The 23,634-nt window shown below is 32.0% G+C and overlaps 1 protein-coding gene across 4 annotated transcripts in view; it reads left to right on the top strand.

The window, feature by feature from the left end:
• The first annotated feature begins 6,129 nt into the window (after positions 1 to 6,129).
• The window catches only part of LOC143246411 (reticulophagy regulator 3-like), a 33,331-nt gene continuing 15,826 nt past the window's right edge, over positions 6,130 to 23,634 (top strand). For 2 of the 4 annotated variants that reach the window (XM_076493081.1, XM_076493080.1), the window contains exons 1-5: positions 6,147 to 6,434; positions 12,313 to 12,419; positions 15,395 to 15,431; positions 16,981 to 17,092; positions 23,403 to 23,487. In XM_076493081.1, coding sequence (XP_076349196.1) covers positions 6,289 to 6,434; positions 12,313 to 12,419; positions 15,395 to 15,431; positions 16,981 to 17,092; positions 23,403 to 23,487 — 487 coding nt within the window. In that variant the 5' untranslated portion in view covers positions 6,147 to 6,288. Of the gene's footprint in view, positions 6,435 to 12,312; positions 12,420 to 14,683; positions 14,760 to 15,394; positions 15,432 to 16,980; positions 17,093 to 23,402; positions 23,488 to 23,634 lie in introns of those variants that run through there. The other 2 variants (XM_076493079.1, XM_076493082.1) reach the window with 2 other exon arrangements.

Below are 23,634 nucleotides of genomic sequence, written 5' to 3' on the forward strand. Positions count from 1 at the left end.
TACTGCTGTTGTAGGTTAATTTACACATCATAAAGCTTTCTTCAGAGAACTTTACATCTTTAGTATATACATCTGATAAATTTTTATGGTCAGAAATCATAAACTTCCTTTTGAAAATTTGATACACTGACCAAACATGCTATTATGAGTTTCCTGCATGACTAGTATGAAACAATGGAGTTAACTTTGTATACAGCACCTGAAACATTAATCTGTGTAAAAAAGAAAAAGTACTCGAGTACAACAGTTTGTGTAGCATCTGTTTCTTCTACAATATCTTTAGAGGTCATTTCAAAAATCATGTAAAGCAAGTTCAGAAGATATTTAATTTTTGAAATTAATTTCCATTCATTTGTTCAGTAACTACTACACCGCTAAATTTACGTTTTATTTCACCAAAATAAGTCTACAGTTTTAAAATGTTTCATAATAAAACATTTACAATTGGTTTATTTAATCAGAAATGCTATGTCCCAGATTTGTGATGAAAGAAACCCACGTGAAGTAAAAATGTATCTCAGGACGGCTGGTTGGGGTATTAACACTTACTAATAAAACAAAAAACAACATTTTAACCTTCTTAGGTCATCTTAAGGTTAAGATGACCCAAGAAGGTTAAAATGTTGTTTTTGTTTTATTAGTAAGTGTTAATACCCATACCAGCCATCCTATGATGCATGTATCCCAGATTTTTGATACAGTAACTGCATAAGAGGCCATATATAAACTTTTTAATATATACATATAATAAACCAATTGCCACTGAAAACCTTTTGCCAACTTAAATAATGAGACTGTGTTAAATTCAGTTGCTGTGTTGGAGGATTAGTAAGCATATTTTAAAGATTGAAATTGGTTAAAGGCCAAAGCATTGAATCTGTGTACTTTTTGTTTAAAATACAAATTGTTTGTATTTATGCACCTTCTTTTATTAATGGTAATATCTGGCATTATTGTGGCATGGTGAGTGAATGGCACCAACCATAAGGTGGAGCAAAGAAATATAATTTACCAAAAAAAATCGCATAAGAAATTATATTTTTTAGATGTTACTATTAAACCACATTTAAGTAATTATTTCACTTTTATAATTGGTAATTTTCTGGTTCAGTTGTCACCAAACCTGGAATGTACCCTTAGGGCTCAGATGAATGATATGATAGGGGTCGGCCATTATGTTGTCCCCATGCGTTGAAAGGATATGTCAGCTAGTTAATCATTATCTTACGGTATAATGCCTTGTAAGAATAAGTCAAGCGAATAAAGTTATACACGTAGACAATAAAAAGGGTTTAAACCAAAATATTTCTCGTAGTACATTTGAGTCATTTCTAACGAACCACTTTTTCTGCAAGCAATTTCTTTATGCTCAGCGTTGCATAAGAAATTGTTGGTTGAGTTATTTTCATTTGTTTGTTACAACTACGAAATGACAACTGCTAATAGTAATTGAAACTGAAAATATCAATTTTCTTGCTGCCTATTCCGTCTATAAATAAAATATTAGGACTTCTTAAGCGGTTTGTATGTGTTTTGTTATATCGAAACCACATTAAGTTATTTTCTATGTATACTGAAAGAAAACGAACCAATGATTTGAGCAATGTAAATAAAAAGTCTTATCGCTGTCTCATAGGGGGACTTCTAAGAAGTATTCTTGTGTTACATATTTTTACCACTAATAATACAAATACAAATAATCTGTGTATTTGATAGAAAATTATAAAACCATTAACAGAAATAAAACAAAAAGAATCAGGTTTAGTGGATTACTCTTTCTTTCTAAGTATTTATAAAAGTGTATAATTTTTACTGTCAAGTCCTAATTTTTTTATTCATTTGCTATTTATAACTATTATGTTGTAATTATATCTGTTTTCACAAACTTATGAGTTACTTCTTAGAATTATTATTATTCAGGTCAGATGGTTAAGAGTCGCCCAAGAGTGGGTGGTGATGACTATCGGCCTTCCCTTTAGTCTTACACTGCTAAATTCGGGACGCTCGCGCACAGAGCCCTCATGTAGCTTTGCGCTAAATTAAAAAAAAAACAAAACAAACAAACCCCCTTCCTCCAATCGTTAATTTATACATCACAAATTTTGTTTAATTGACACGTTTTATTTCACTCTACGTATTAAATCTACACACAAGTTATAGTAGTAAATAACTGCCGATTTCTGTATCTTTAATTTTGTCCGGTCTTATAGGCTCTTTTGATATTTCAATATATTTGTCATACACCCTCAGATTACGAGTCGAACGCCTTAATCCACCGGGCCAAGTGGGACTGTCACTAAGTATTCAAACCAAGGGTTCCGATCTGTATTGTGAGGTGATTGCATTACAGTTAGTGTTAGAGAGAGGATAAATTTGTCGTTAAGGCTCAGGTGCCACTAATTACTATGATAAATATAAATTATAGTAGCTCAAAAATAAAAGTTATCTATGATTAAAAGAATATGCTCTTGTATCATAAGTGTATAAAAAGGAAGGGCTCCTGTGCTTCACATACATGTGTAAAAATGGTTATAAAAAATAGGTGATTGTTTTGGTTTGTTTTGGAATTTCGCACAAAGCTACTCGAGGGCTATCTGTGCTAGCCGTCCCTAATTTAGCAGTGTAAGACAAGAGGGAAGGCAGCTAGTCATCACCACCCACCGCCAACTGTTGGGCTACTCTTTTACCAACGAATAGTGGGATTGACCGTCACATTATACACCCCCACGGCTGGGAGGGCGAGCATGTTTAGCGCGACGGGGGCGCAAAAATAGGTGAACTCTATCGTTTGATCACCATCATTCTGATGTTTTCTTTCGTTGGGCTGTTTTTATTTCTTCCGTAACGTTGGTTAATATCACTATTGCTTTTACACAATTGAACTTGTAGATCTAAGTTCACAAGTAACATTCGAACGAAAATATATTTCACCCATGCTATTATGACTAATATAGAAATAAATAACTTATACAGTTTCATGGCTAATAAAATTTAGTAACTAAATATACACGATGACAAACAGTGATCCAAATACTTCATCCAATGTCTAGTACTCTACTAACCGAGAAACAAACGTACAACAAATAAATAGATATTTGTTGAAGTTATTAGATTTTTGGGACACCATCTAAAACATTCTACGTGTTCTAGCATTAATTCTATAAATTTTACGATCTTAACATCATGCCCCCCTTCCCAGTGGTTCAGGGATAAACCTGAATGCTTATATAACTGGGTGAGCTTCTTCGTTATGTCAAGAAAAATGCGTATCATCAACAAGCCTTTAGATAAAACGATAATATCTCCATAACTCGAGTTCTTTCTCAAGATAAACTTTTCCTCTTCTGTTTACCTCCGACAAAGAAGGATCCACCTTTTGGATAAGGGTTCACGTTTTATATAAAAACTCCGATAAAGAAGATTTAATATTTCAGTAATATCCAGTGTAAAAAATGGTTTTCTTACGACAGCGGATTTAAATCTGCACCCTCTCCGGTCATACTGGAAATAAAATAAAAAAAGTTGAAACAATTTTTTGAGGTTCCCGATAGAGTGAGACCTGAAGCTATATCTTCGATATATCGACTATATATTATGAGTCGAACGCCTTAACTCATCTGGCCATATCGGGCCTCATAGAGCAGCAGTTTAAAAGCAATGATTTGTTAATTTGATTTATACTGATGTACAACACAGCGAGTACAGTTGCTCTATAGAACTTTAACAACATTATTGAATTGTTTTATGACCGATAACCCATGTCTCCAATACGGTTTACTTCAAATTCTTAAGTAATACTATTACAGTTTTTTCTTTTAAAAGTCTTGAATATTTTATAATTGTTTGTTTTAAATTTTGCGCAAACCTACGTGAGGGCTATCTGCGCTAGCCGTCCCTAATTTACTAGTGTAAGACAAGAGGGAAGGCAGCTAGTTATCATCACCCACCGCCAACTCTTGGGTTACTCTTTTACCAACAAATAGTGCGATTGACCATAATATTATAACGCAACAATGGCTGAAAGGTCGAGCATATTTGGTGAGACAGGAATTCAATGGTCAAAAGAGTAGCCCAAATAAAGACTTGTAATGCGCATAGACCTCGAGTAGCTATGTGCGAAATTCAACAAACTAGGAAATAAATTTGTGCTCACTGAGCCATTTTCAGTGAGTCATCCTTAACACGTTAGGTTATTAAACTGAGCGAACTTGTGATACCATAGAAACCTTAATACAAGGTGATTGACTCAGTCTGTAGCGAAAGTCGATGATTTAAAAGATTTATACGGCATTCATAAAAATTTAATTGCATTTCTCTTATTTATAATGCCCCCCCGCTAGTACAGCGGTATGTCTCCGGATTTACAACGCTAAAATCAGCGGTTCGATTCCCCTCGGTGGGCTGAGCAGATAGCCCTATGTGGCTTTGCTATAAGAAAAACACACAAACACTTATTTATAATATTTTATTAAAACTTTAATTCCCGATTGTAAAGATAATAAAATTATCATCTCTTTAACAAATGTGGCTCAGCGGTATGTCTGCGGACTTGCACGCTAAAATCCGGGTTTCGATACCCGTGGTGGGCAGAGCACAGATAGCCCATTGTGTAGCTTTGTGCTTAATTCCAAACAACAACAACAACTTTAACAAATATACAACAAAATTCGCAAAAACACTTTAAATGTAACGAAAACGATCTAAAAAACGAACGAACTTTATAAATTATTGATAATTTATCAGTTAACATCGTGATACTTATTTTATTACGGGTATTTGCAATACTATGATTCTTAAATGAACGATTACTCTTCGAGGTGGCTCAACCATAAGTTTGAAGGCTTATAATACTAAACTTTGAGTTTCGATTCTCGTGAGGGTCAGAACACCAATATTTCATTATGTTGCTTTGCTCTTAAGAACAAATAAACACTACGATTATATAAACGTAATAAAATAAAACATTATATTTTTGGTAAACTTAAGATTGATATAATATTGCCTTTCCATTCAACTGATATGCACTTTTAAGTTTTCAGTCACCCAAATATTCGCCTTTATGGACGTTAGTTCAAACAAAAGTTGTATTTTTCTCAGAAAAAGTTAAACAAACTTGTTAGTGTATGACATGATATATCGGTAGTATTATTCTCACACTGAAGGGAGGAATATTGTACGTGATTCAACTGAGGACATTAAATTATATTTCTATTTACGGTGTTAAAATTGTATTTTTCGGATGTTTTATTCAGTTGTTTGTTTCTTACATTACGTATATATATATATTTATTTATTTTTGTTACATTCTAAGTTAATTCTATAGAATTCTTTTGTTCTCAGTCATCTGAAAAACTTTTCTGAAGAAGGTAATTTCTAAAGTGGAAAAGTCACACATTTCGTTTTGTGAATCCTCTACATAGAAAGCTTTATCTTTCTTTCTTTTTTAAGATTTTGCTGTGCCGAGTGAAGGACAAATGTGTTAAAAATAACTCAGTGTCTCTTCAAGTTCTTTCTCTAGTAGATCTCAAACACAAGTACGTTTACGTCACGACAAGTACAATTTATTGAACTTCTATTTTATGGATTTATGTCAGTAAATTTGGAATCAAATTATAACCGAATAAAAATGTTTATATTTACATGATATTTTTCTTTCTTTTTTTAGTGTTCGAATATTTTTTTCAATTATACATAATTGGAGAGATTTTATATGACAATTCTTACTCCATTGCCCCATTTTTACTTATTTTTATATAAGTAGAACAAAAATGTATACACTAAATCTCACTGAACGAAAAATGAATTAATATTATGATAAACGGTACACTTATGAAAATAATAGGTTAATTTTCGTTCGCTTAAGTATTCTATTTGAAGGTTTGTAATTAGAATAAAAGTTATTGAACGTACCTTGAGAAATATCAGTAACATTAGTATTGTTGTATAGGATATTTTCATGATTATTTAAATTATAAGTTACATCGGAAAGATTTTAACCTCCACGAATTATTAATACTACAAAATAAACCATTCTTAACAAAAATGCGGAAATGTTACTATTTTAATACCTAATTATGTGTTTGATACTAACAAACGCAATGTTGCCAACATTTGGTCACGTGATAATGCTGGTAATTATGACGTCATTTCACCACCAAAACAAACCGACCATGAATCCATGATTGTGAGCTAACAATGGGAGGAAGATTGGGTGTTAGATGGAGAGGCAGATGCTGTGATAGACACTAGTGATTCTTGCAAGTTGTTTCGATAAAATTATAGCCAAAAATGAAAAGCCTAAAAGTTGAAGTTTGTAATTTTTTGAATAGACTTATCTTACCTGAAATAGATATATATTCTCTTCAAAATCTTCTAATATGGGAGAAGCCTTATATAAGCGCCGTTGCTTTGATTGCAATTAACTGTTTTTTCTGGTAAGATACCAAGTTTTAACAAACTAATTAAAAAAAAAAAGTTTGCCATTAACTGCAGCCTTGTTTAAAGAAATTGTGAGATGTTAAATGAAAAAAACTAGCTTTAAATGTATAAAAGTTAAAACAAATAAAGTTTTAAATTGATGCTTTAAGAAAGCGCAAGTTTTGGAAAATTGTGATTAACGTTAGACGTAATTACGTTTGTCAGAATTACCATTCCGTTAGCCTTACATTAGTATAGTATAGTACAGGTACTATTACAAAACTTTAATCTTGCATAAAATTATGGGCAACAACTACTATTGTAGTAATTTGACACTAAGCTACTTTGTGTACTACGTTGACGTAGTACTAGTAGTAGGATAAGTCAATACTAATAGTTATGTTTATTATTGGTATTAAATGTTAAATTATAGTGTAATCGTACATAAGGATTTTCGAAATTTTCTTTAAACCTTAAACTTAAGAAGATTAAAAGCGATATTTCAATTATAATGTAAAAACATTAAAAAACATTAGCAATATGGCATAGTTGTAACAATATAGAGCTGAAAATGAAAGCTTCAAAATTGAACATTTAAGTGTTATAGCTTGAAATGTATTGATATGAGTGATAATGCTAGTTTTAACACATTTTTATATGTAATTTCATTCATTATCACAAAATGGTAAGCAGTTGTAAAGGATTTTCAGTTTTTACATGTATTATTGTATGTGCTGTGACCAAAAACAAAATGTAGTATGTAAATAGGTGTTCACATTTTGCACATTGCATGTTTTATAAATCGCCTGATAAATAATAGTTTGTTTGCATGAAACTTTTGATGTTTAAAAATGTCAGAAACCTAATGATGGAAATAAAGCACAAATATACTATTTTCAAAGCAAAATGATCTATAGTAAAATAACAGATGCAAAAATAGATACAATATAGTAATGCCAGTATTCATGTATATAATTGTGCAACTATGAGCTACTGAAGCTGGTTGACTGTTATAACTAGTGTGATTTGTTGATCTTGATACTGTAAAGCTATTAGAAAGATTTTTTTTTTTTCAGTTATCTATGTCTAATAGAGGTGGATTTAATAATTGATTATATTGAAGTTTCAACTACATGGTTAGTCTCAAATGAGACTTAGACAGTTGGAATAACAAAGAAACTTAATAATTAGAAATTGTAAATTTAATTAGGTAATTACTTTCATGGGCTCTGGCACCAATCAATTAAGCTAAACAATTAATCAAACATAATGATAAACCATTATGACTGTTTAATTGCTTGGGTAGTTGGGGTAATAAAAAATAGTAATATTTCTAAACACTAATTTTGATTCATTACTTCTGTAACATAAACTGATTTAATCATAATTTTGATTAATCAGTTACATCATGTAACACAAATCAGTTCTCATAAGTAATTGATATCAAGTTAATCAGCCACATCTAGTATCTAGTACACAGAAGAAAAAAAGTACTGTGAACTCATAAATGTTCACTACAAATCAGCCAATAGGTCTGACACATAAATAGTAATATTATCGGATATGGTTGGATAGAGCTTAAAATGTTGAGGCATTGGTGTTGCTCATTCTTGGTTAAATGAAATTCAAAAAGATATTACTGCAGGAGGTTTAAGGTTTTTCTTAGATATAGTACTAATAACATGTATAATTTTGTAAGCAGTGAATTGAATGCTTGTAAGAGAAGTAGTGTTGTTCAGGTTGGAAAAAATGTGGAAAACATTTGAATTCAGGTTCCTGAAATAATGAAGAATAGGAATATGTTTATTTTCTTTAAAGCCATTAAAAAATAGATTTGGTAGGTGTGTTTAGAGTTTTTGGACAGTCTTTCTATGGAATGTATGTTTAAGTGGTGAATGAAAAAAATGGAAATATATGAGTTTGAATGTGTGATCTAAGTTGTGGAAGCCTACATGTAGATACAGATAATGTAGTTCATGGTCTCATAAAATTTTCTTCTAGATTGGATGATAATTTATTTTAATGGGCTAAGCATTGTACTTTTTCTTATATTCTTTATATATATTTATACATGTATATGTATTTGTTTTTGTTATACATGAATGAATATTAATAATATTTACAATAGAATATTGACTCACTACAGACAATTAGCATACATGTATATACTGTATATGTATATTGTATCTGTTGTTGGTTTGAGGTCTTACAATTCTCATGGATGGGTATATGTAGAAGAATGTGAAAAGCTTTATTTAAGTTTGTTTAAAAAAATATTAGGTGGAGTGAAAGTTTCTTAAAATTAAGGTTTAATTTTTAATTTATATTTTGATGAGAGGTAACCTTCATGGGTTAAGTGGCATTTTGTCATCTGGGTTTTTCTTTTGTAATTCTTACATAATTAAACAGTTCCAGAATGGAGTGTCAAGGATATGTGTTTTATTTGATGAATTTTATATACATTTTGTATTGCAATTAGTATTTTCTTCAGTTTATTTTTCCCAATTCTTTTAATTACTGAAATTAATCTTTATTTATGTTTGTACCTCATTCTGCCCAAGTTTACAAACTGTTTTTTTGTAAATGATAAAATTTGTAACTGTTTGAAAGTTTTAATTTTAATAAATTGTTTTTGTTTTATCCATCATTAAAGCTTTGTTTTGTTTTAGTCTCTTACATTATAAAATTAAATTTTAATGATATTTTTAAAAAGATTGAAAACATTGAGGTTGGTGTTTCTTGTTGAAAGATTTTTACCTTCAGGGTTGAGTAATGGTCTGCTTTCCAATATGTATATATATAGCTTTTTCAGTTCAGTGCTGCCCACTGTACGTAAACTCTCACCTAAACTCATTTCTACATCATATTATTACGTGCAAGTAAGCTCGTGACATCTCACTAGCGATAGGAGTATGATACACTCTCCAAATGCATTTGACTCCTTAATTGATTGTTTGGTCTTCATTTCTTAATTTGGCACTGCTGTGTAAAGATTTTTTTTTTTGCACATAAGCTTTTGTGATATTTGCATTTGTTATGAAAGTATTAAGTTTTGATTTTAGTTGTAAAATGCTTCTATACCTGCAGATATTGTTTATTTTTATTTTTGTATTATGAAGTCACAAGTGATGGTATATTATATTTTGTCTTAAGTGGGACAACAAGATGTTTTTCATGCTAAGCTAAATACTAAAATAGCATTGGACTTTTTTTTTACTAAGAAAGTGACAGATATTGTGCAATGTAGTCTGTGATAAGTGAATCAGACTGTGCTTTTACACTTTTCAATTCTATTCGGTTTCTCATCTGTCTTGTCACTCCAGTTCTAATCACAATTTCCTAAGTCCCAACCATGCACTCCACTATTATGTGTCTTACACTTTTCCTTTTTTGTGATTCCTGGTTCAGTCTTTTCATTCTGTTTATTACTTCTTCTATTCATGTTCTTTCTCTCATTATTCTCTTTGCATTACTTTATCAGCTTAATCATGTAGCATATTCTTCACTAGATAGAGATTTACATTAGAAATTCCATGCAACATCCTATTAAAGTCATTACATTTTGCACTATATCTTCACACTTTCATTATCTGTTAAAGATGATAACTCGTACAAGAATTTGAACATCCTTTTATTTGGCCATTTCTTCTTCATCAGGTATTGCACCACCTCTGGTTGTTATCTTCCATGCCTCTTACCATCTCTGATTGGATTTGTTTTTTATTTATTTTAATTTTACAGAGCTTTCTCATGTCTTACAGTTCAATGGCAAGTTTTGCCTTTCAGTGTAGGGTCATCATGGTGCTCACCCATGAGATGGAGTGTTCCACAAAACTACTGGAGGTATCTTCATGGTGTTTATTTTTCTAAACATTGCCCAATCCAGATTATACTCCCTTGTGATCTATCATGAGTAAAGTAGGCAGTGGATCTCTGTCTATCCTCCATACCTTGTTGAGAATGTAGTGGCAGACCTTGTGTATGATTAGGGTTTTAGTTCTGATTGGGTTCATTTTTTCATTCTGCAATCTAGAGTTTATATACAGAGTCTTATGAACTTCCACTTCACTTCAACTTTTGTAACATTATTTGTAGTATCCTGAAAAGCTCTGATCATTGTCACAGCATCTGACATTGTAATGTCTTTTCATACTTCAGTAAGCTCTGCTTATTGCAAACAGTCTGCTGTCCTAATCTTTGGTCTTTGTATCCAGGCCAAGTTGATTGAAATTGTTTCTGATACTGTATGACATTGTTAAATCTAATCATCACCTTATTCCCCTCTTATGTTCTTTCATTGAGTCACCTGAAGAAATTATATATTCCTGACTGGAAATACTGACTTCTCTATCACTATTTATGGTAGGCTCAAAATCAGGTGATGGTGGGTTCTTTCATGATTTACTGCAACTTTGTAGTTGCTCATAGGATTCCCTCTTTAGATTAAGTGATAATGACTGAGTTGTATGCAATCTTATCAACTATGGATTATATAGAAGCTAAGCAGTATACTAATAGAACCTTCTGTAGTAAGTGGCCAAACTGTGTAAATGCCTTGAAATAATGTATTCTCCAATCCAGTTTTTATGGATATTCAGAGAATACTTATCCATTCCCTACTATCACATATCACAGTCTAGGTTTTCTGGATTCCTGAACATTTCAGTAAGCAAGGGAAGGAGCTTGTTGATGCCTTCCATCAAAGACACAGCTTTGTACCAGTGGTAATGTGATTTAAAGTGAGTAACTTATGAACTAACTTTTCAAATTAAACCTACTTTCAATCACTGTTCATTTAGTTTGTGAAGTAATCAGAAGGAAGATGTTCTTTCTTGGATCTGCATTTGTTAGTTTTATCATACAATTTCCCTTGTAAGGGCAAACCCTTGCCCTATCAATGTATCTGCAGTGTGACATTCAGATTACAGTTACCCACCTATTGTATACATGCTGTCACTGTGCATTCAGCACACCACAATTATTTTAGAGATATTTTAATTATGGCATCTATTTAACATTAGAAGTGCCATTGGCAATGATGTATTTTGCCTGAATATAATTTTTGTTTTATGAGCTGACATACAGGCTTTTTGACATTCATTTAACATTTTTGTTTAAGAAAAAAAAGTGTATGTATATGTGCGTGTGTATTTATAGATATATATTTTCCAGAATATTCCTCTATCTGACTGTTGTCTGTTCATGGTAGTTATTTATTGTGGTTCAGATCAAGCATTTCTTTTTTTTTTTTACCTAACTTTCTATCTTTTATATTAAGTTGTAACGTAGTTGGCATAATTTTCTCTGATATTATGCCAAAAATTTGTTAACCATGACCTCCTGCTAACAAAGTGTTATATACATTCTTTTACGAACTGTATGTAGAATGGTAGGGCTTGTAACAGTGATTTGTTAACATTTCAGTCACCATCTATAGTTTTTCTTCTGTCAGAAAATTGACTTTCTATATGCAGAATATCTTCTTACCAGTTGAATGAATGAATTTCAACCCCATCTTAACTATGGTCAGTTTTTTCTATGTAATCTAATGTTTTCATAAACCATTCATTAGTTTATGAAAACTATTGTTTTAAAAGAAACTATTTGTCTGCCTTGGATATTTGCTCAGGGTGTCATGTGCAAGCTCAGTGTATTTTGTAAATAAAAAGTTGGATTTCATATTATGTTTCTTTCATTAATTTTACTAAATATTTATTTCTAAGGAATGAAATGTTTTCAAAAATAAAAATTTTCATTGTCATTGAAAGTGAGAAAAAGTAGTAATTTTTGATAAATAAATGTTTCTGTAATAAGTTTTATGTTAAATATACGGTAAGGAACTGATGATGAAACCATGTTATGATAAACTTATTGTTCATGTTTTTTTTTTTACAGGGTAATGGTATATTGCTGCAGACATTTTTATACTTTTGTTGCTGTGGTTGGTCTTTTCATATTTCTTTACAATTCATGGGTACACTTTGTTTGGCCTCAGATTGGAGGTAAGATAATATTTGTTATCAGATTTCCTATTTTAACACCAAAAATTAAATTTGTCCTCCCATTTTTATAATAACCAAATCAAAACTATTATATTTTTTTATCATTTTTCTCTCTGAAAGATTGTCTTCTGCAAGTTGTAAGAAAGATATTGAAGTTGTTAGAAAGCAATGTGTACATTGTTCATGTAAGTGAGAAACAATAAAATTAAAGCAATCTAAGTCCTGATCAAGACATATAGTAGTGGGTTGTGTGGCCATAACAGTCTGCATGACACAGTGTTATTAACAGTGGTAATAGTTTAACAATATTTCACTTTGTGTAGCTTGGACTGTGGTAATCCAAACTCAGATTTGACAAAAATAGTTTTGCTCAGCATCATGTTCCACGTTGAACAAAACATGCAGCCTGGTTAACTAATGGCTTAATATTTGTTGTAAAGTTATATCAATGCTATCACCATAGCTATCAGTTTGGCTACCAATTTTGATTTAATTCTGATAGGTTGAATGCTTAATTCATTTTTTTTTTCACACTTAAGATCATTTTGATTATACTTGTTTTACCAATAAATGGTGAAAAGACCAAATTTAGAATTAACAGGGAGGGAGGGGAGAAAATTTGCAGTAAGACTGATAATAACTTATTGTTACATTTGTAAATTTACAATAAGACTGATAATAAATTATTGTTACATTTGTAAATTTACAGTAAGACTGATAATAAATTATTGTTACATTTGTAAATTTACAGTAAGACTGATAATAACTTATTGTTACATTTGTAAATTTACAGTAAGACTGATAATAACTTATTGTTACATTTGTAAATTTGCAGTAAGACTGAGATAATAACTTGTTACATTTGTAAATTTGCAGTAAGACTGATAATAACTTATTGTTACATTTGAAATTCTTTATTTTACTCTTTTTTAGCAGTTTTAGCTTTTGAAATGTACAAAGTTTGTTGTGTACAGTGTAGAAAAAGAAGGCTTACATTTGGGTGCTATGTAACTGTTTGGGTTTAGATCCAAGAATAATTATTTTTTTTATTTAATTAAAATATTTTTGAGATACAGTGAACTAAACTTGATTCATGGTGTTTTGTTAACATCATGCTTTCTACAAAACGTGCATTTTGCTATGCATGTTTTATGTACTGAATTTTTATTTTAATATGAATATACTTGACAAATATCTTGAAATGTGAATCAAATTTAATATTTTAATTGGCTGACATTAAAATGGTGACCATGTTTGCTGACTATAATACAGCTAAGGATTATGAACTGGTGTGGGAAAGTTATAGTTTTATGTCTCGAAAACTGAATTTTCTGTAACTGTTGAGTATAAACAGGTCACATTATAAAGACTTACAAGCAACAGGTATAGAGGCAGTGTATCTCAGAATGGCTGGTATGGATATTAACACTTTTAATGATAAGCCAAGAACAATGTTTCAACCTCAGTGATGTCGAGAAAACCCACTTGTAGAGAAATATATATGCAAAAATGGCTCGTTTGGGTTGAGAAAATATTTTATGTAGAAGGTCGAAACGTTGTTCGCTCTTCTACGTAAAATATTTTCTGAACCCAAACGAGCCGTTTTTGCATATAAATGTTTCAACCTTCCAAGGTTATCTTCAAGTTAACAAAGAGTTGTCCCTAAGATATGTGCCTGGCAACAGTCAGTTACAAAGTCTCTCTTTGTTAACCTGGAGATGACCTAGGAAGGTCAAAATGTTGTTTTCTGCCTTTTAGTAAAAGTGTTAATACCTATACCACCTGTTCTAAGATACATTTTCATTTCAAGTGGGTTTCTTGTCATCAAGGGATAGAAGCTGTAAAAGCCAATCTGTTTATTTATATATCTACTTATCTGTCTAACCAACTGCTGTTTTGTTGTAAGGCTAAAGAGAAGCAAAAAAAAGAAGAAATATTTCTGGCAGTCTTTAAAATTGTAGAACTGATAGATTGGTATATCTTTTCTATTTCTTCTCCATGAGCTTAATAGAACCCATATTAAGTATGTGATCATAAAAAAAGAAATATAAACAATACTTGGCATCTTGTACTGGTGATATATTCTCCTCTTAAATAGTTTTAACACATGTACATGTTTATAAATGTTTTGTTTTTTTTAAAACTCTAGATTGAAAGATTCCCAATACAACTTAATTATTTAGAATATACAACAGTACACACTTTCTCCAGGTGTATTGATTGTGTGTATTGTTTGTGCTTGTTTTTTCTCTTGTATGTTTCAGCTTTCTGACTGAGAAAACTTGCCATCATTTGAACTCAGAAAAGTATATCTGATTGAGCTGTAACTGCTAACACACAGTAATTTTATTTTCCTACTTATATTTTGTTGGGTTGAGCTTTCTACATCTTTTTGATGTGTACCCAGTAAAGGTGTAAAGAAAATAACTTTTTTTTTTACCATGGTTATAGAAATGTCATATTTTTATTTATTTCTATAAATTTTGGAACTTTAATTTTTTGGGGATGCTTTTATCCTCACATGTTAGGGGTTTTAGTATTTTCTTATTTTTTCTATTTTTGTTCATTTTTTATAGTGTGAGAAAGACGTGTATGTAACTGTTGTCCATTTACCTTGCTTCCTTTCAATTCTTAGATTATACTAGACATTCACTGAAATACCATTATTTTCCATTTATCTTAACTTTGACTTTAAGAAGTACTTAAGCTAGTCATTGGAGGGTACTGTATTATGTTAATAATCTTTTTTATATACGTGTAGATATATAAGTACTCTAGTATTTATTAAATAATGCAATACTGTGAGTACAAGGAACTAAAATATTGAATACTTTATAAATACAGTAGTGGGTATGTGTATTAAAATAAGGTAACATTAATTATAGTGCAGGTTGTTAAGCTACAATACTTCTGTTACAGATAATATGTATTGTAAATGTTTTAACTTAAAAGGTTTTGTTTTTAATAACTTTTAGTGACCAGTCAACTGTTTAAAAGCCAAGGTCAAGAACAGTAAGTTTCACTTTTTTTTTTTAAAGTAAGGCAGTTCTTAAAAATATATATATACCTTTGAATAATAGTGTTAAAATATTATTTAGGCTTTACTTGTTGTTTAAGATAGTTAACTTAGATATCAAAATATGACAATATTTTTTGTATCTGCTTCTCTGAAGCTATTTATTATTATTCTTTTATCCATGATAAAATTTAATTTGTGTGTTTTATTCTTCTGTACATGTTGTAGTCATTCTACTGAAGAACCTGTGCATGCCACAATGTATTAGTCTGTACAGGTGCATTAAGCTTGACATTAAGGAAGTATTAGAACAAATATTGTTAATCTTGTGATATTCCTGGTTCTAAGCTGCCTTCTAAATATTAAGTTTCCATTTCATGTACTTTGGGATTCTTCAGAATTTCTTTGAAAATAGTTTGTTGATATTGCATAGATTTTCAAAAGTTAAGGTCTAGAAATTTCTGATGTTGGTTCTTTTTATTTTATTTTTTAAACAAGTTGTTTTCACTTTAAAATCATTTGTATTTGATTACCTGAATTAATTGTTTGATGTATAAGAACACTTCATATTTGCATTATTGAAATTCTGTGTTGTAAAATGTTGCCAAATAGTTTCAGGAAGGTCTATGGTTATGTCATTGTATTTTCACTCCATTCTGGTTATGGCATGTTAAGAATATAAGTGCAGACTTCTTTAAAACAGAATGCTTCCTTTGTTCATCAACTTTTCAGTGCTGTTGACCAAAAGGGCAATGTAAAACCTTGGGTTTGAAACACCTTATTTATCTTCTTGGAAAATGAGAGTGGTAACATTCAGATCTTGTTTTATTGTTATAACATTTATCACAAACTAAAATATTTACACTTTCTGTATTTGATCTTGGCAGACCAACTGGCTGGTGTGTTGCTTTTTTACTAACCTAGTAATTTGTGATGAAGCTGTGTTTACTTGAGATGTTGTGTTTGCATCATAAGGTTGACATGAATCTTTAGAAACTTTGTACTGTTCTGTTTTCTCAAAAATGATTTTGTAGATATTTTGAAAGTCACCTGATTTGTTAGCACACTTTATTCACATCCTAATTTTCTTCAAGTTAGAAAGTTATTAATGCTATTCTTGTGATCATTTGGAATTTCTTTGTGTCTGAATTCATTAATCAGTCTCATAGACTCAGTTTCCTGTGACACTACATTATGTTCACTCTTACAGTGTTGTCTTCCTGTCCTACTTCACTAACACTCAAATCTTGTGTTGTCTGGATTGTTGAATGATGCATTTTGATAACCTGGTACTTTTGGACTGTCATATTTTCATAGGAGATAGTCACAACAGTGCATATTGGATTCATAGTATTACTGGTATTGGCCTATAAAACTAAAAATATGTTTTTTGTTTAATTCAAATGACAAACATATCTTAATACATGTTAAAGTAATCATAAGATTTTTACCCACTTTGAGCTGTTTTATGTTTTAAAACCAACATGTTATTTTTCTCATTACACATGATTATACATTTCATTTCTATTGTTACTTAACTTTTAGATTTTCTGAGAAAGAGGTGCCAGGGTGTAGCTTGTACTTCAAAGAATGGCAGATAACCATGGAGAGAATGGTCCATGATTACTGGCAGCTGCGAGAAGTAAATCATGGTTTAGTAAGTGATTCTTATATGACTCTAAGCCTGCATGCAGCTTGGTATTCATACAAGGTGCTCAGCAAGATCTGTTTAAGAAAAAATGCATTAATATATCTCAGGATGGTTGGTATGGGTACTAACACTTTCACTAATAAAGCGGAGAGCAACATTTCAGCCTTCCTAGGTCATCTTTAGGTTTGACCTAAGATATATTTTTGCTTCAAGTGGGTTTCTCATCAGCATGAAAAATGTATTAGTTTGTAGCTGAATGTGTAAAATTATAATGAACCATTTTATTGAATATATTGTGTTTTTCTTCTCTGTACATCACACTGACATGGTGATATTTTTCCCCTTCTAACCTTCTCAGTAATGGTTTATGGCATCATTTCCCAAAGTGTTGGGTACACCCCACCATAGGGATGGGGGGATCTTTAGGAAAGGTATGAGAAATTAGGGTAGAGTCAGTTGTGGAATGCATTTATCCAAAATTAAGTGTTTTAATATATATTTTGTTAATGAACGTGATAAATAATTACTACAATACATCTAGCATTTTAAAATGTATCTATGTATTATATCCTTATTTCATCACTTAACTCTCTTTTTCAGTAAGTTTAAAACAGATGTGTGTATAGGAAACTATATTTATTAAAGGGGTTGTGAATGACAAAAGTTTGGAAAATGCTGGGTCTGTGAATCATTTATGTGTATTGAATGGTAGTAGAAAATAATTACATATATAGTTTCTTTTTTTTTTTCTTTTCCCATGACTTGTGATTATACCTCTAGCCTGCACCTGTCTGAGGTGGTAAAATATTTTCTATCCCTACAAGCAGTTACATCTTTTCATCATCTTTCCTCAGGCTGTTTGTTTTTCTCTCACCAAACTGGAGGCTGGTGGCCTTTATAAGCTAGGTCTATACTGCCTTATTCTAATTCTCAATCCACCACATTTTACCTTGGAGTTCTTTCTGACCTGTAGGTAAGTTTTTTCTTACAGGTTTATCATTGACAAAAATGTTAACTAGCATAACATATTTCATTACTCAAAACTTTCTCTTCAATTTATTATTCATCTGGTAGTTTCTCTGTTTTGTGCACTGCCTTTTGGACTTGATTTGGTCTTGTATGTTTAGTTGGGTGTTCAAAGAATTTGTTTCTTAAATGGTATCACATTGCCCTTTTCTCTTTCTTTGCTCAGCTGGTTACTATTTACTCATTTTGAATAGGAGTCCACCTGTTACTCTTATCAGCTGCTCCTGGAGGTACTTATAATGGACTGTTAATTGAGATGAAAAAGACTCTACTGTGGTCTATCCACTGTCTTGTCCAATTGGGTGTTTTTCATTTTCTAAACACCTTTTTCGTTTTCAATTTTGTTGTATGAGCTTTTAGTGTGACTACAGCTTGCAAAATTCTATTGTTTTTGGTGATGTGATCTTCAATGATCTTATATGTAGACTCTTTTGTGGGTTTACCATAACCACGGATCCTTTGTTGGCTCTTATTAACCTTTCTCCTACCCTTGTTGTTAATCAGCATCAGTAGTTAAATGTGACTTGCATGTTGGCAGGTATCCCTCCTCATCTAGTTTTCCACATTTCATGAATGCATCCCTTTGGGTATGGGGGGGCTGATCAGTTGAAGATTTGAGATTTATCTTATCAGTGTCCTGAAGCTTCTTGCTGTAGACTGGAGTTTGGCTCATTTTCTCCACCTGATCACAAATCATCTAGTAGTGTTCTGGGTGCTTCCACAGTAGTGGTCTGTTTATTTACCATTGATGTTTCTTGTACTCTTTATTCTTCTGCATATCTTCTCCTTTCTCCATATCATTTTTTCTCCCTTACACTTCAGCAGCTTATGAGGATAACTCCCTGTTTAGCTGCTTTCCCTTCCTTCTGTTTCACACCTTTATCCTCATTGTGATCTGGATAGGCATTTTTGTCCTATATGTTCTCTTCACTGTTATATATTGCCTGCACGATCTTTTATCCTGTTATTTTCTAGTGGTTTTCACTTTAATGGAGCACTCCTCCCATTGAGGCTTTTGCTATGATCTTTAACCACAAATTGGTTATCATTTCTGGTTCTTCTTCATCTTGTTCTGATTATTGATGTTTTTAAGCAGGATTGGACCTACACATTTGTCTATCTTCCTGTTATCTTTCTTTGAGTTATTTTTTCATCTTTGGCACTGTGTGTTCTGATCTTCTGACAGCTCTTTCTTGGCCATCTCAGCTTTGGTTTCTGTAACTTTTCCAGCTCCAACATTTCCCTGTGTTTCCTTTTCCTTTGTTTTTGCCCCTTCTTCACCACCCTCAATCACCAGTGTTTTATTGAGACCTCCTTGTCTTCTGTCTTCACTCTTGGTTTTCCTCTGGTTGTCAACAACGTATCCAGCTTCTCCTGATGGTTAGCCTCTTTCTGGACCTACCACATGGGAGTTTCTCAATGCAAATGGACTTTCTGACATTGGTTTTTGGACCAGGGTTTCCCTGTTCTACCCATAGTACTTCATAATGTGAACTTCCTTTCCTTTGGATTGGGGGTCTTCTGTTTCCTTGGTCTTGGATTTTTGGAGGGTCCAGTCTCACATTTTTTGTTTTTCCTGATCCTGCAGTTAGTTCTCCCCTGCACACTTAACTGTGAATGTAATCCTTCTGGATTTGTTGTCTGCTGCATCAGGCTGCCTTTCCAAATGGAAGTATTTATGTGACCCTGCACCTCCTTACTTTGCCAACACGTGAACCACTCTCCCATTGCTCAGTGTTTCACCTTCACATATATCATCCTTTCATCTCTTATTTGCCTGTGGACAGTAGTGGTCTGTTTATTTACCATTGATGTTTCTTGTACTCTTTATTCTTCTGCATATCTTCTCCTTTCTCTATATCATTTTTCCTTCCTCACACTTCAGCAGCTCATGAGGATAGCTCCTCTGTTTAGCTGTTTTTCCTTCCTTCTGTTTCACACTTTTATCCTCATCCTGATCTTGATAGACGTTTATGTCCTATATGTGCTCTTTACTGGTATATTGTCTGCATGGTTTTCTTCTGTGGTGTTGCTCGTTTCCTCTTTTTTCCTTAGCAACTGTCCTCTCTTTATATTCTTTCTTGTTCCTCCTTTTCCAGTTGGTTTCAGCTTTTCCTTTGATTGGCTTCTTCCTTTTTATCATCTTTCATCGATACTTTATTCTGTGTTTTTCTTACCCAATTTGATACCTTACCTTTTGAAGATATTTCTTCAGTTGAGTATGTGGTGAGTACACAGATACATTAATCTCCAACTATTTTCATTGAATCATAGTTTTCTTCCTCTTCAGGTTATCATCTTATGCCTGTATCTGTTATAAAATGTCAGAATTCACTGAAACTTTGACTGTGTAAGTTTTTTCCTCTTATTTTTTCTTTCTAGGGATTCTTTTCCCTTTAACTAATGTTCATTGTTTGGATCCCATTCTGTGGGAATTGGTACCTGACCAGGTTTTCATTTAACTGTTCATATTCACACTGTCAAGTCATGTAGACTAATATATTATAATTCTTTGGCCATCAATGCACACTGCAAAGATGGGATGTTCCACAAGATCACTTCTAGTTTTATTTTCATGATAGAACTGCTTCATAAGTTTACCTGTTCTGGACTGTTTTCACCTATGGTCTACATGGGTAGAGCAGAAGAGGATAGTTGCCCATCCCTTCCATACCTGGTTTTGAATAAATCAGTATGACTGCTTTTAAAAAGAGGGTTACATTGTTACCCATTGTACAATCTTGAGTGTTGGGTGTTGTCATTTCCTTTGGACTCTCCACTGCATTTTACCTTCTTTTTTTTTTGTGGAGTTAGAGAGTCCTTACCAATTTCGAGTTCCAAGCTGCTGTGGTGGTGGACTGTGGAGGCATCCTCTTGAATAGGTTAATGGAATACAAACAAAATATTGAAATGATTTTGAAACCATTCACTTTGGAATAGGGTAGTGGTATTCCACTGGTGTAGATGATGTGATATTTTCCACTGCGAAACATAAAAACAAATGTGAGTTAGATGTCAAAATTGCAGTTGAATTACTTAATGGTACGATGCTCATCCTACCTCCTCGTGGATGTCAGTTCCTGGTGGCATGAATTTTGGATGCAGTTAACTTGCCATGTACATACATCAAGTCCTAGCCATGCTGCATCTAGGGGCACATCCTTTTAATTTTACTCACTTTTAAAGTTTCTGGGATTGAATTTCTTAAATATTGCATGGTTAAGTTTACTTTCCAGCTATAGTTCTCTTCCAGTTGGATGTGCTTCTCTGTTTTCTGTCCATATATGCAAGATCTTTATAGTCTCCCCATAATTCCTTATTCTACCCTTATATTAAATCTTTCCTGGAATGTCACTTGAATTTTTGCCAATTATATGCACATATATTTTTTTTCCTTTTCTTTTAATCATGCAAAACTTGTGTTGCTGAAATAGAGAAGAATGTTTAACACTTGTATTTTCTTACTTTAATATGTTTGAACTTTTACATAAGGCAATATCAATTAGTAGCATTTTGTGTGATCTTAGTAAGTAAAGTGTAATCTTGAAAGTTTTAAAGTTTACTGCTTCTTTTAGACTGTTTTAAATTCACATTACTGATATCTAGATGTTTTTACTTTTGCTCTCTTGATCATAGGACCTTATATTTAATACAATTTCTGAATAAATAAAATATAACTTTACACAATGTTCTTAAATTTTGTTGGTTTGCATTTGATTCTTTTTCTTTTTATTTAAGTTTAACTGTGTGAGTAGCACATTGTGTTGTCTAGATGGTTAAGTTGTATTTACAACAGTTACTCTATCAAAAATTAGACTAATCTATTTTTTTTATCTGTTTATCAAGCATATGAGAAACTTGCTGGTGCTGGGTATATTTTACCCTTCTACTATTGGTTGTTCCTTTTTAATTTTATAGAAATTTAATAAAAAAAATTTAAATGTAGCATATGTAATGCATTTTCCATAATCTACAGATTTGGGAGTTGCTTATTACATGCATCTGTTTCTTTCTTCATAAATTGGAACATGTTGGTCAGTTGAGATAATTTGTTGGGTTTGGTGTACCTATATTTGTTGATGTTGCTACTAAACGTTTTTTAGTATTACTTGGTCTGTATAGATGACTAGTTGCACTAATTGCTAATGCAGTGGTGCATTACTACATGTAAGAGATGTGGCTCTACTAGTGAGTAGACTTATGGTGGGAAAGTTATGTGTCACAGCCTTTCCTGAGAGAAGATATTTGTATAGCAATATTTTTAAGCAGTGCAGAACCAAAACTCTCAATATTTGGAAGAAAGGAGCTTTGCTTTCAGCACTCTGGTAGAAGTGTAAAACCTCCTTCATCAAAGCACTTAGAAGAGCAACAGTGTTTTATATCAATCTAAAAGAGTGCCCTCATTTGTCAAATTTCAGGATGAAAAAAGCTCTCTAATCTAGAAAGCTAAGCTGTTCAATTTTAACATTTTTGTAGTATCATTTGAAGTCGATGGAGATTTGTAATCTTGAGGTTCAAAATTGATAAAGAGGGCAAAACAATATTAACTGTAGTTGTCCAATGAACATTTTTTCATTTAATTTTATAAAATATGGTCTTCAAAGCCAACATCTGTACATGGTATAGGAGTCATGGAAAACTTGTTAGGTTATATTGTTAAAGTTTGATCTTGCTGTTACAGTAGAAATTATGGTGTTAGACACTAAGTACTACTTATTCATGGTCATCAGACTCAATATGATAGATAATGTAGAAAGTAGTTCCAAGTGTAGCATGAACCATGGACAGTTGTTCTTGCAAAGTGTAATTAACCCCTTAAATAGGTGAATGTTAATGCTGGAGTGTTCTCTGTTGTCAAATGTTCAACTAGAGCAGTATCTTTTCTCATTGCAAAGCTGCTCAACTGTGAAAGCTCACACAAAACCAGTCAATGTTTTCAAGTCAAATAGAACAATAGTCATGAGAAGTAATCACACAAAGCTAATAGGTTTCAAAAAAAAATTACATGCATGAAGCTAGTTATGAAAAAAAGTGAACAGACCTCTCTGTAAAGTACATGTAAGGCTGTAAATATGAAGAAAGCTCATACAGACCAACAGGTGTTTCAGCAGTCAGGATGGTGGTCTTGAAGAAGGCACACATAAAATAATGGGTTTGAAAACTTCTTTAAATTTAGGGAAAAAAAACATTTATAAAATATATGCCATCAGTTTTTGTAGAGGGATAAGTTTGAATAACTCAAAGTATCAAGAATATTATGTTTGCTTGTGTTTTTTTTTTTCTTCCTCAGTTTTGTGTCGTCACTTGTTTTGGCTTGACAGTATTATCAGTTATTGGTCATTTTGTGCCTGATGTCATCATAGTCTATACTCTAGGTAAGTACGTATGTTGTATAAAAATGTTAAACATTGTTAAGAAATCAATGAATTAACTGAACTTTACAGAAAAAAAAATGATTGTAATATGCTGAAAATTAAGTTTTGTTGTGCAGTGTTTCATATTTTAAAGTTCATGCCTTAACA

The sequence above is a fragment of the Tachypleus tridentatus genome, chromosome 3 (assembly GCF_004210375.1).
Source record: "Tachypleus tridentatus isolate NWPU-2018 chromosome 3, ASM421037v1, whole genome shotgun sequence".
Lineage (NCBI taxonomy): Eukaryota > Metazoa > Arthropoda > Merostomata > Xiphosura > Limulidae > Tachypleus > Tachypleus tridentatus.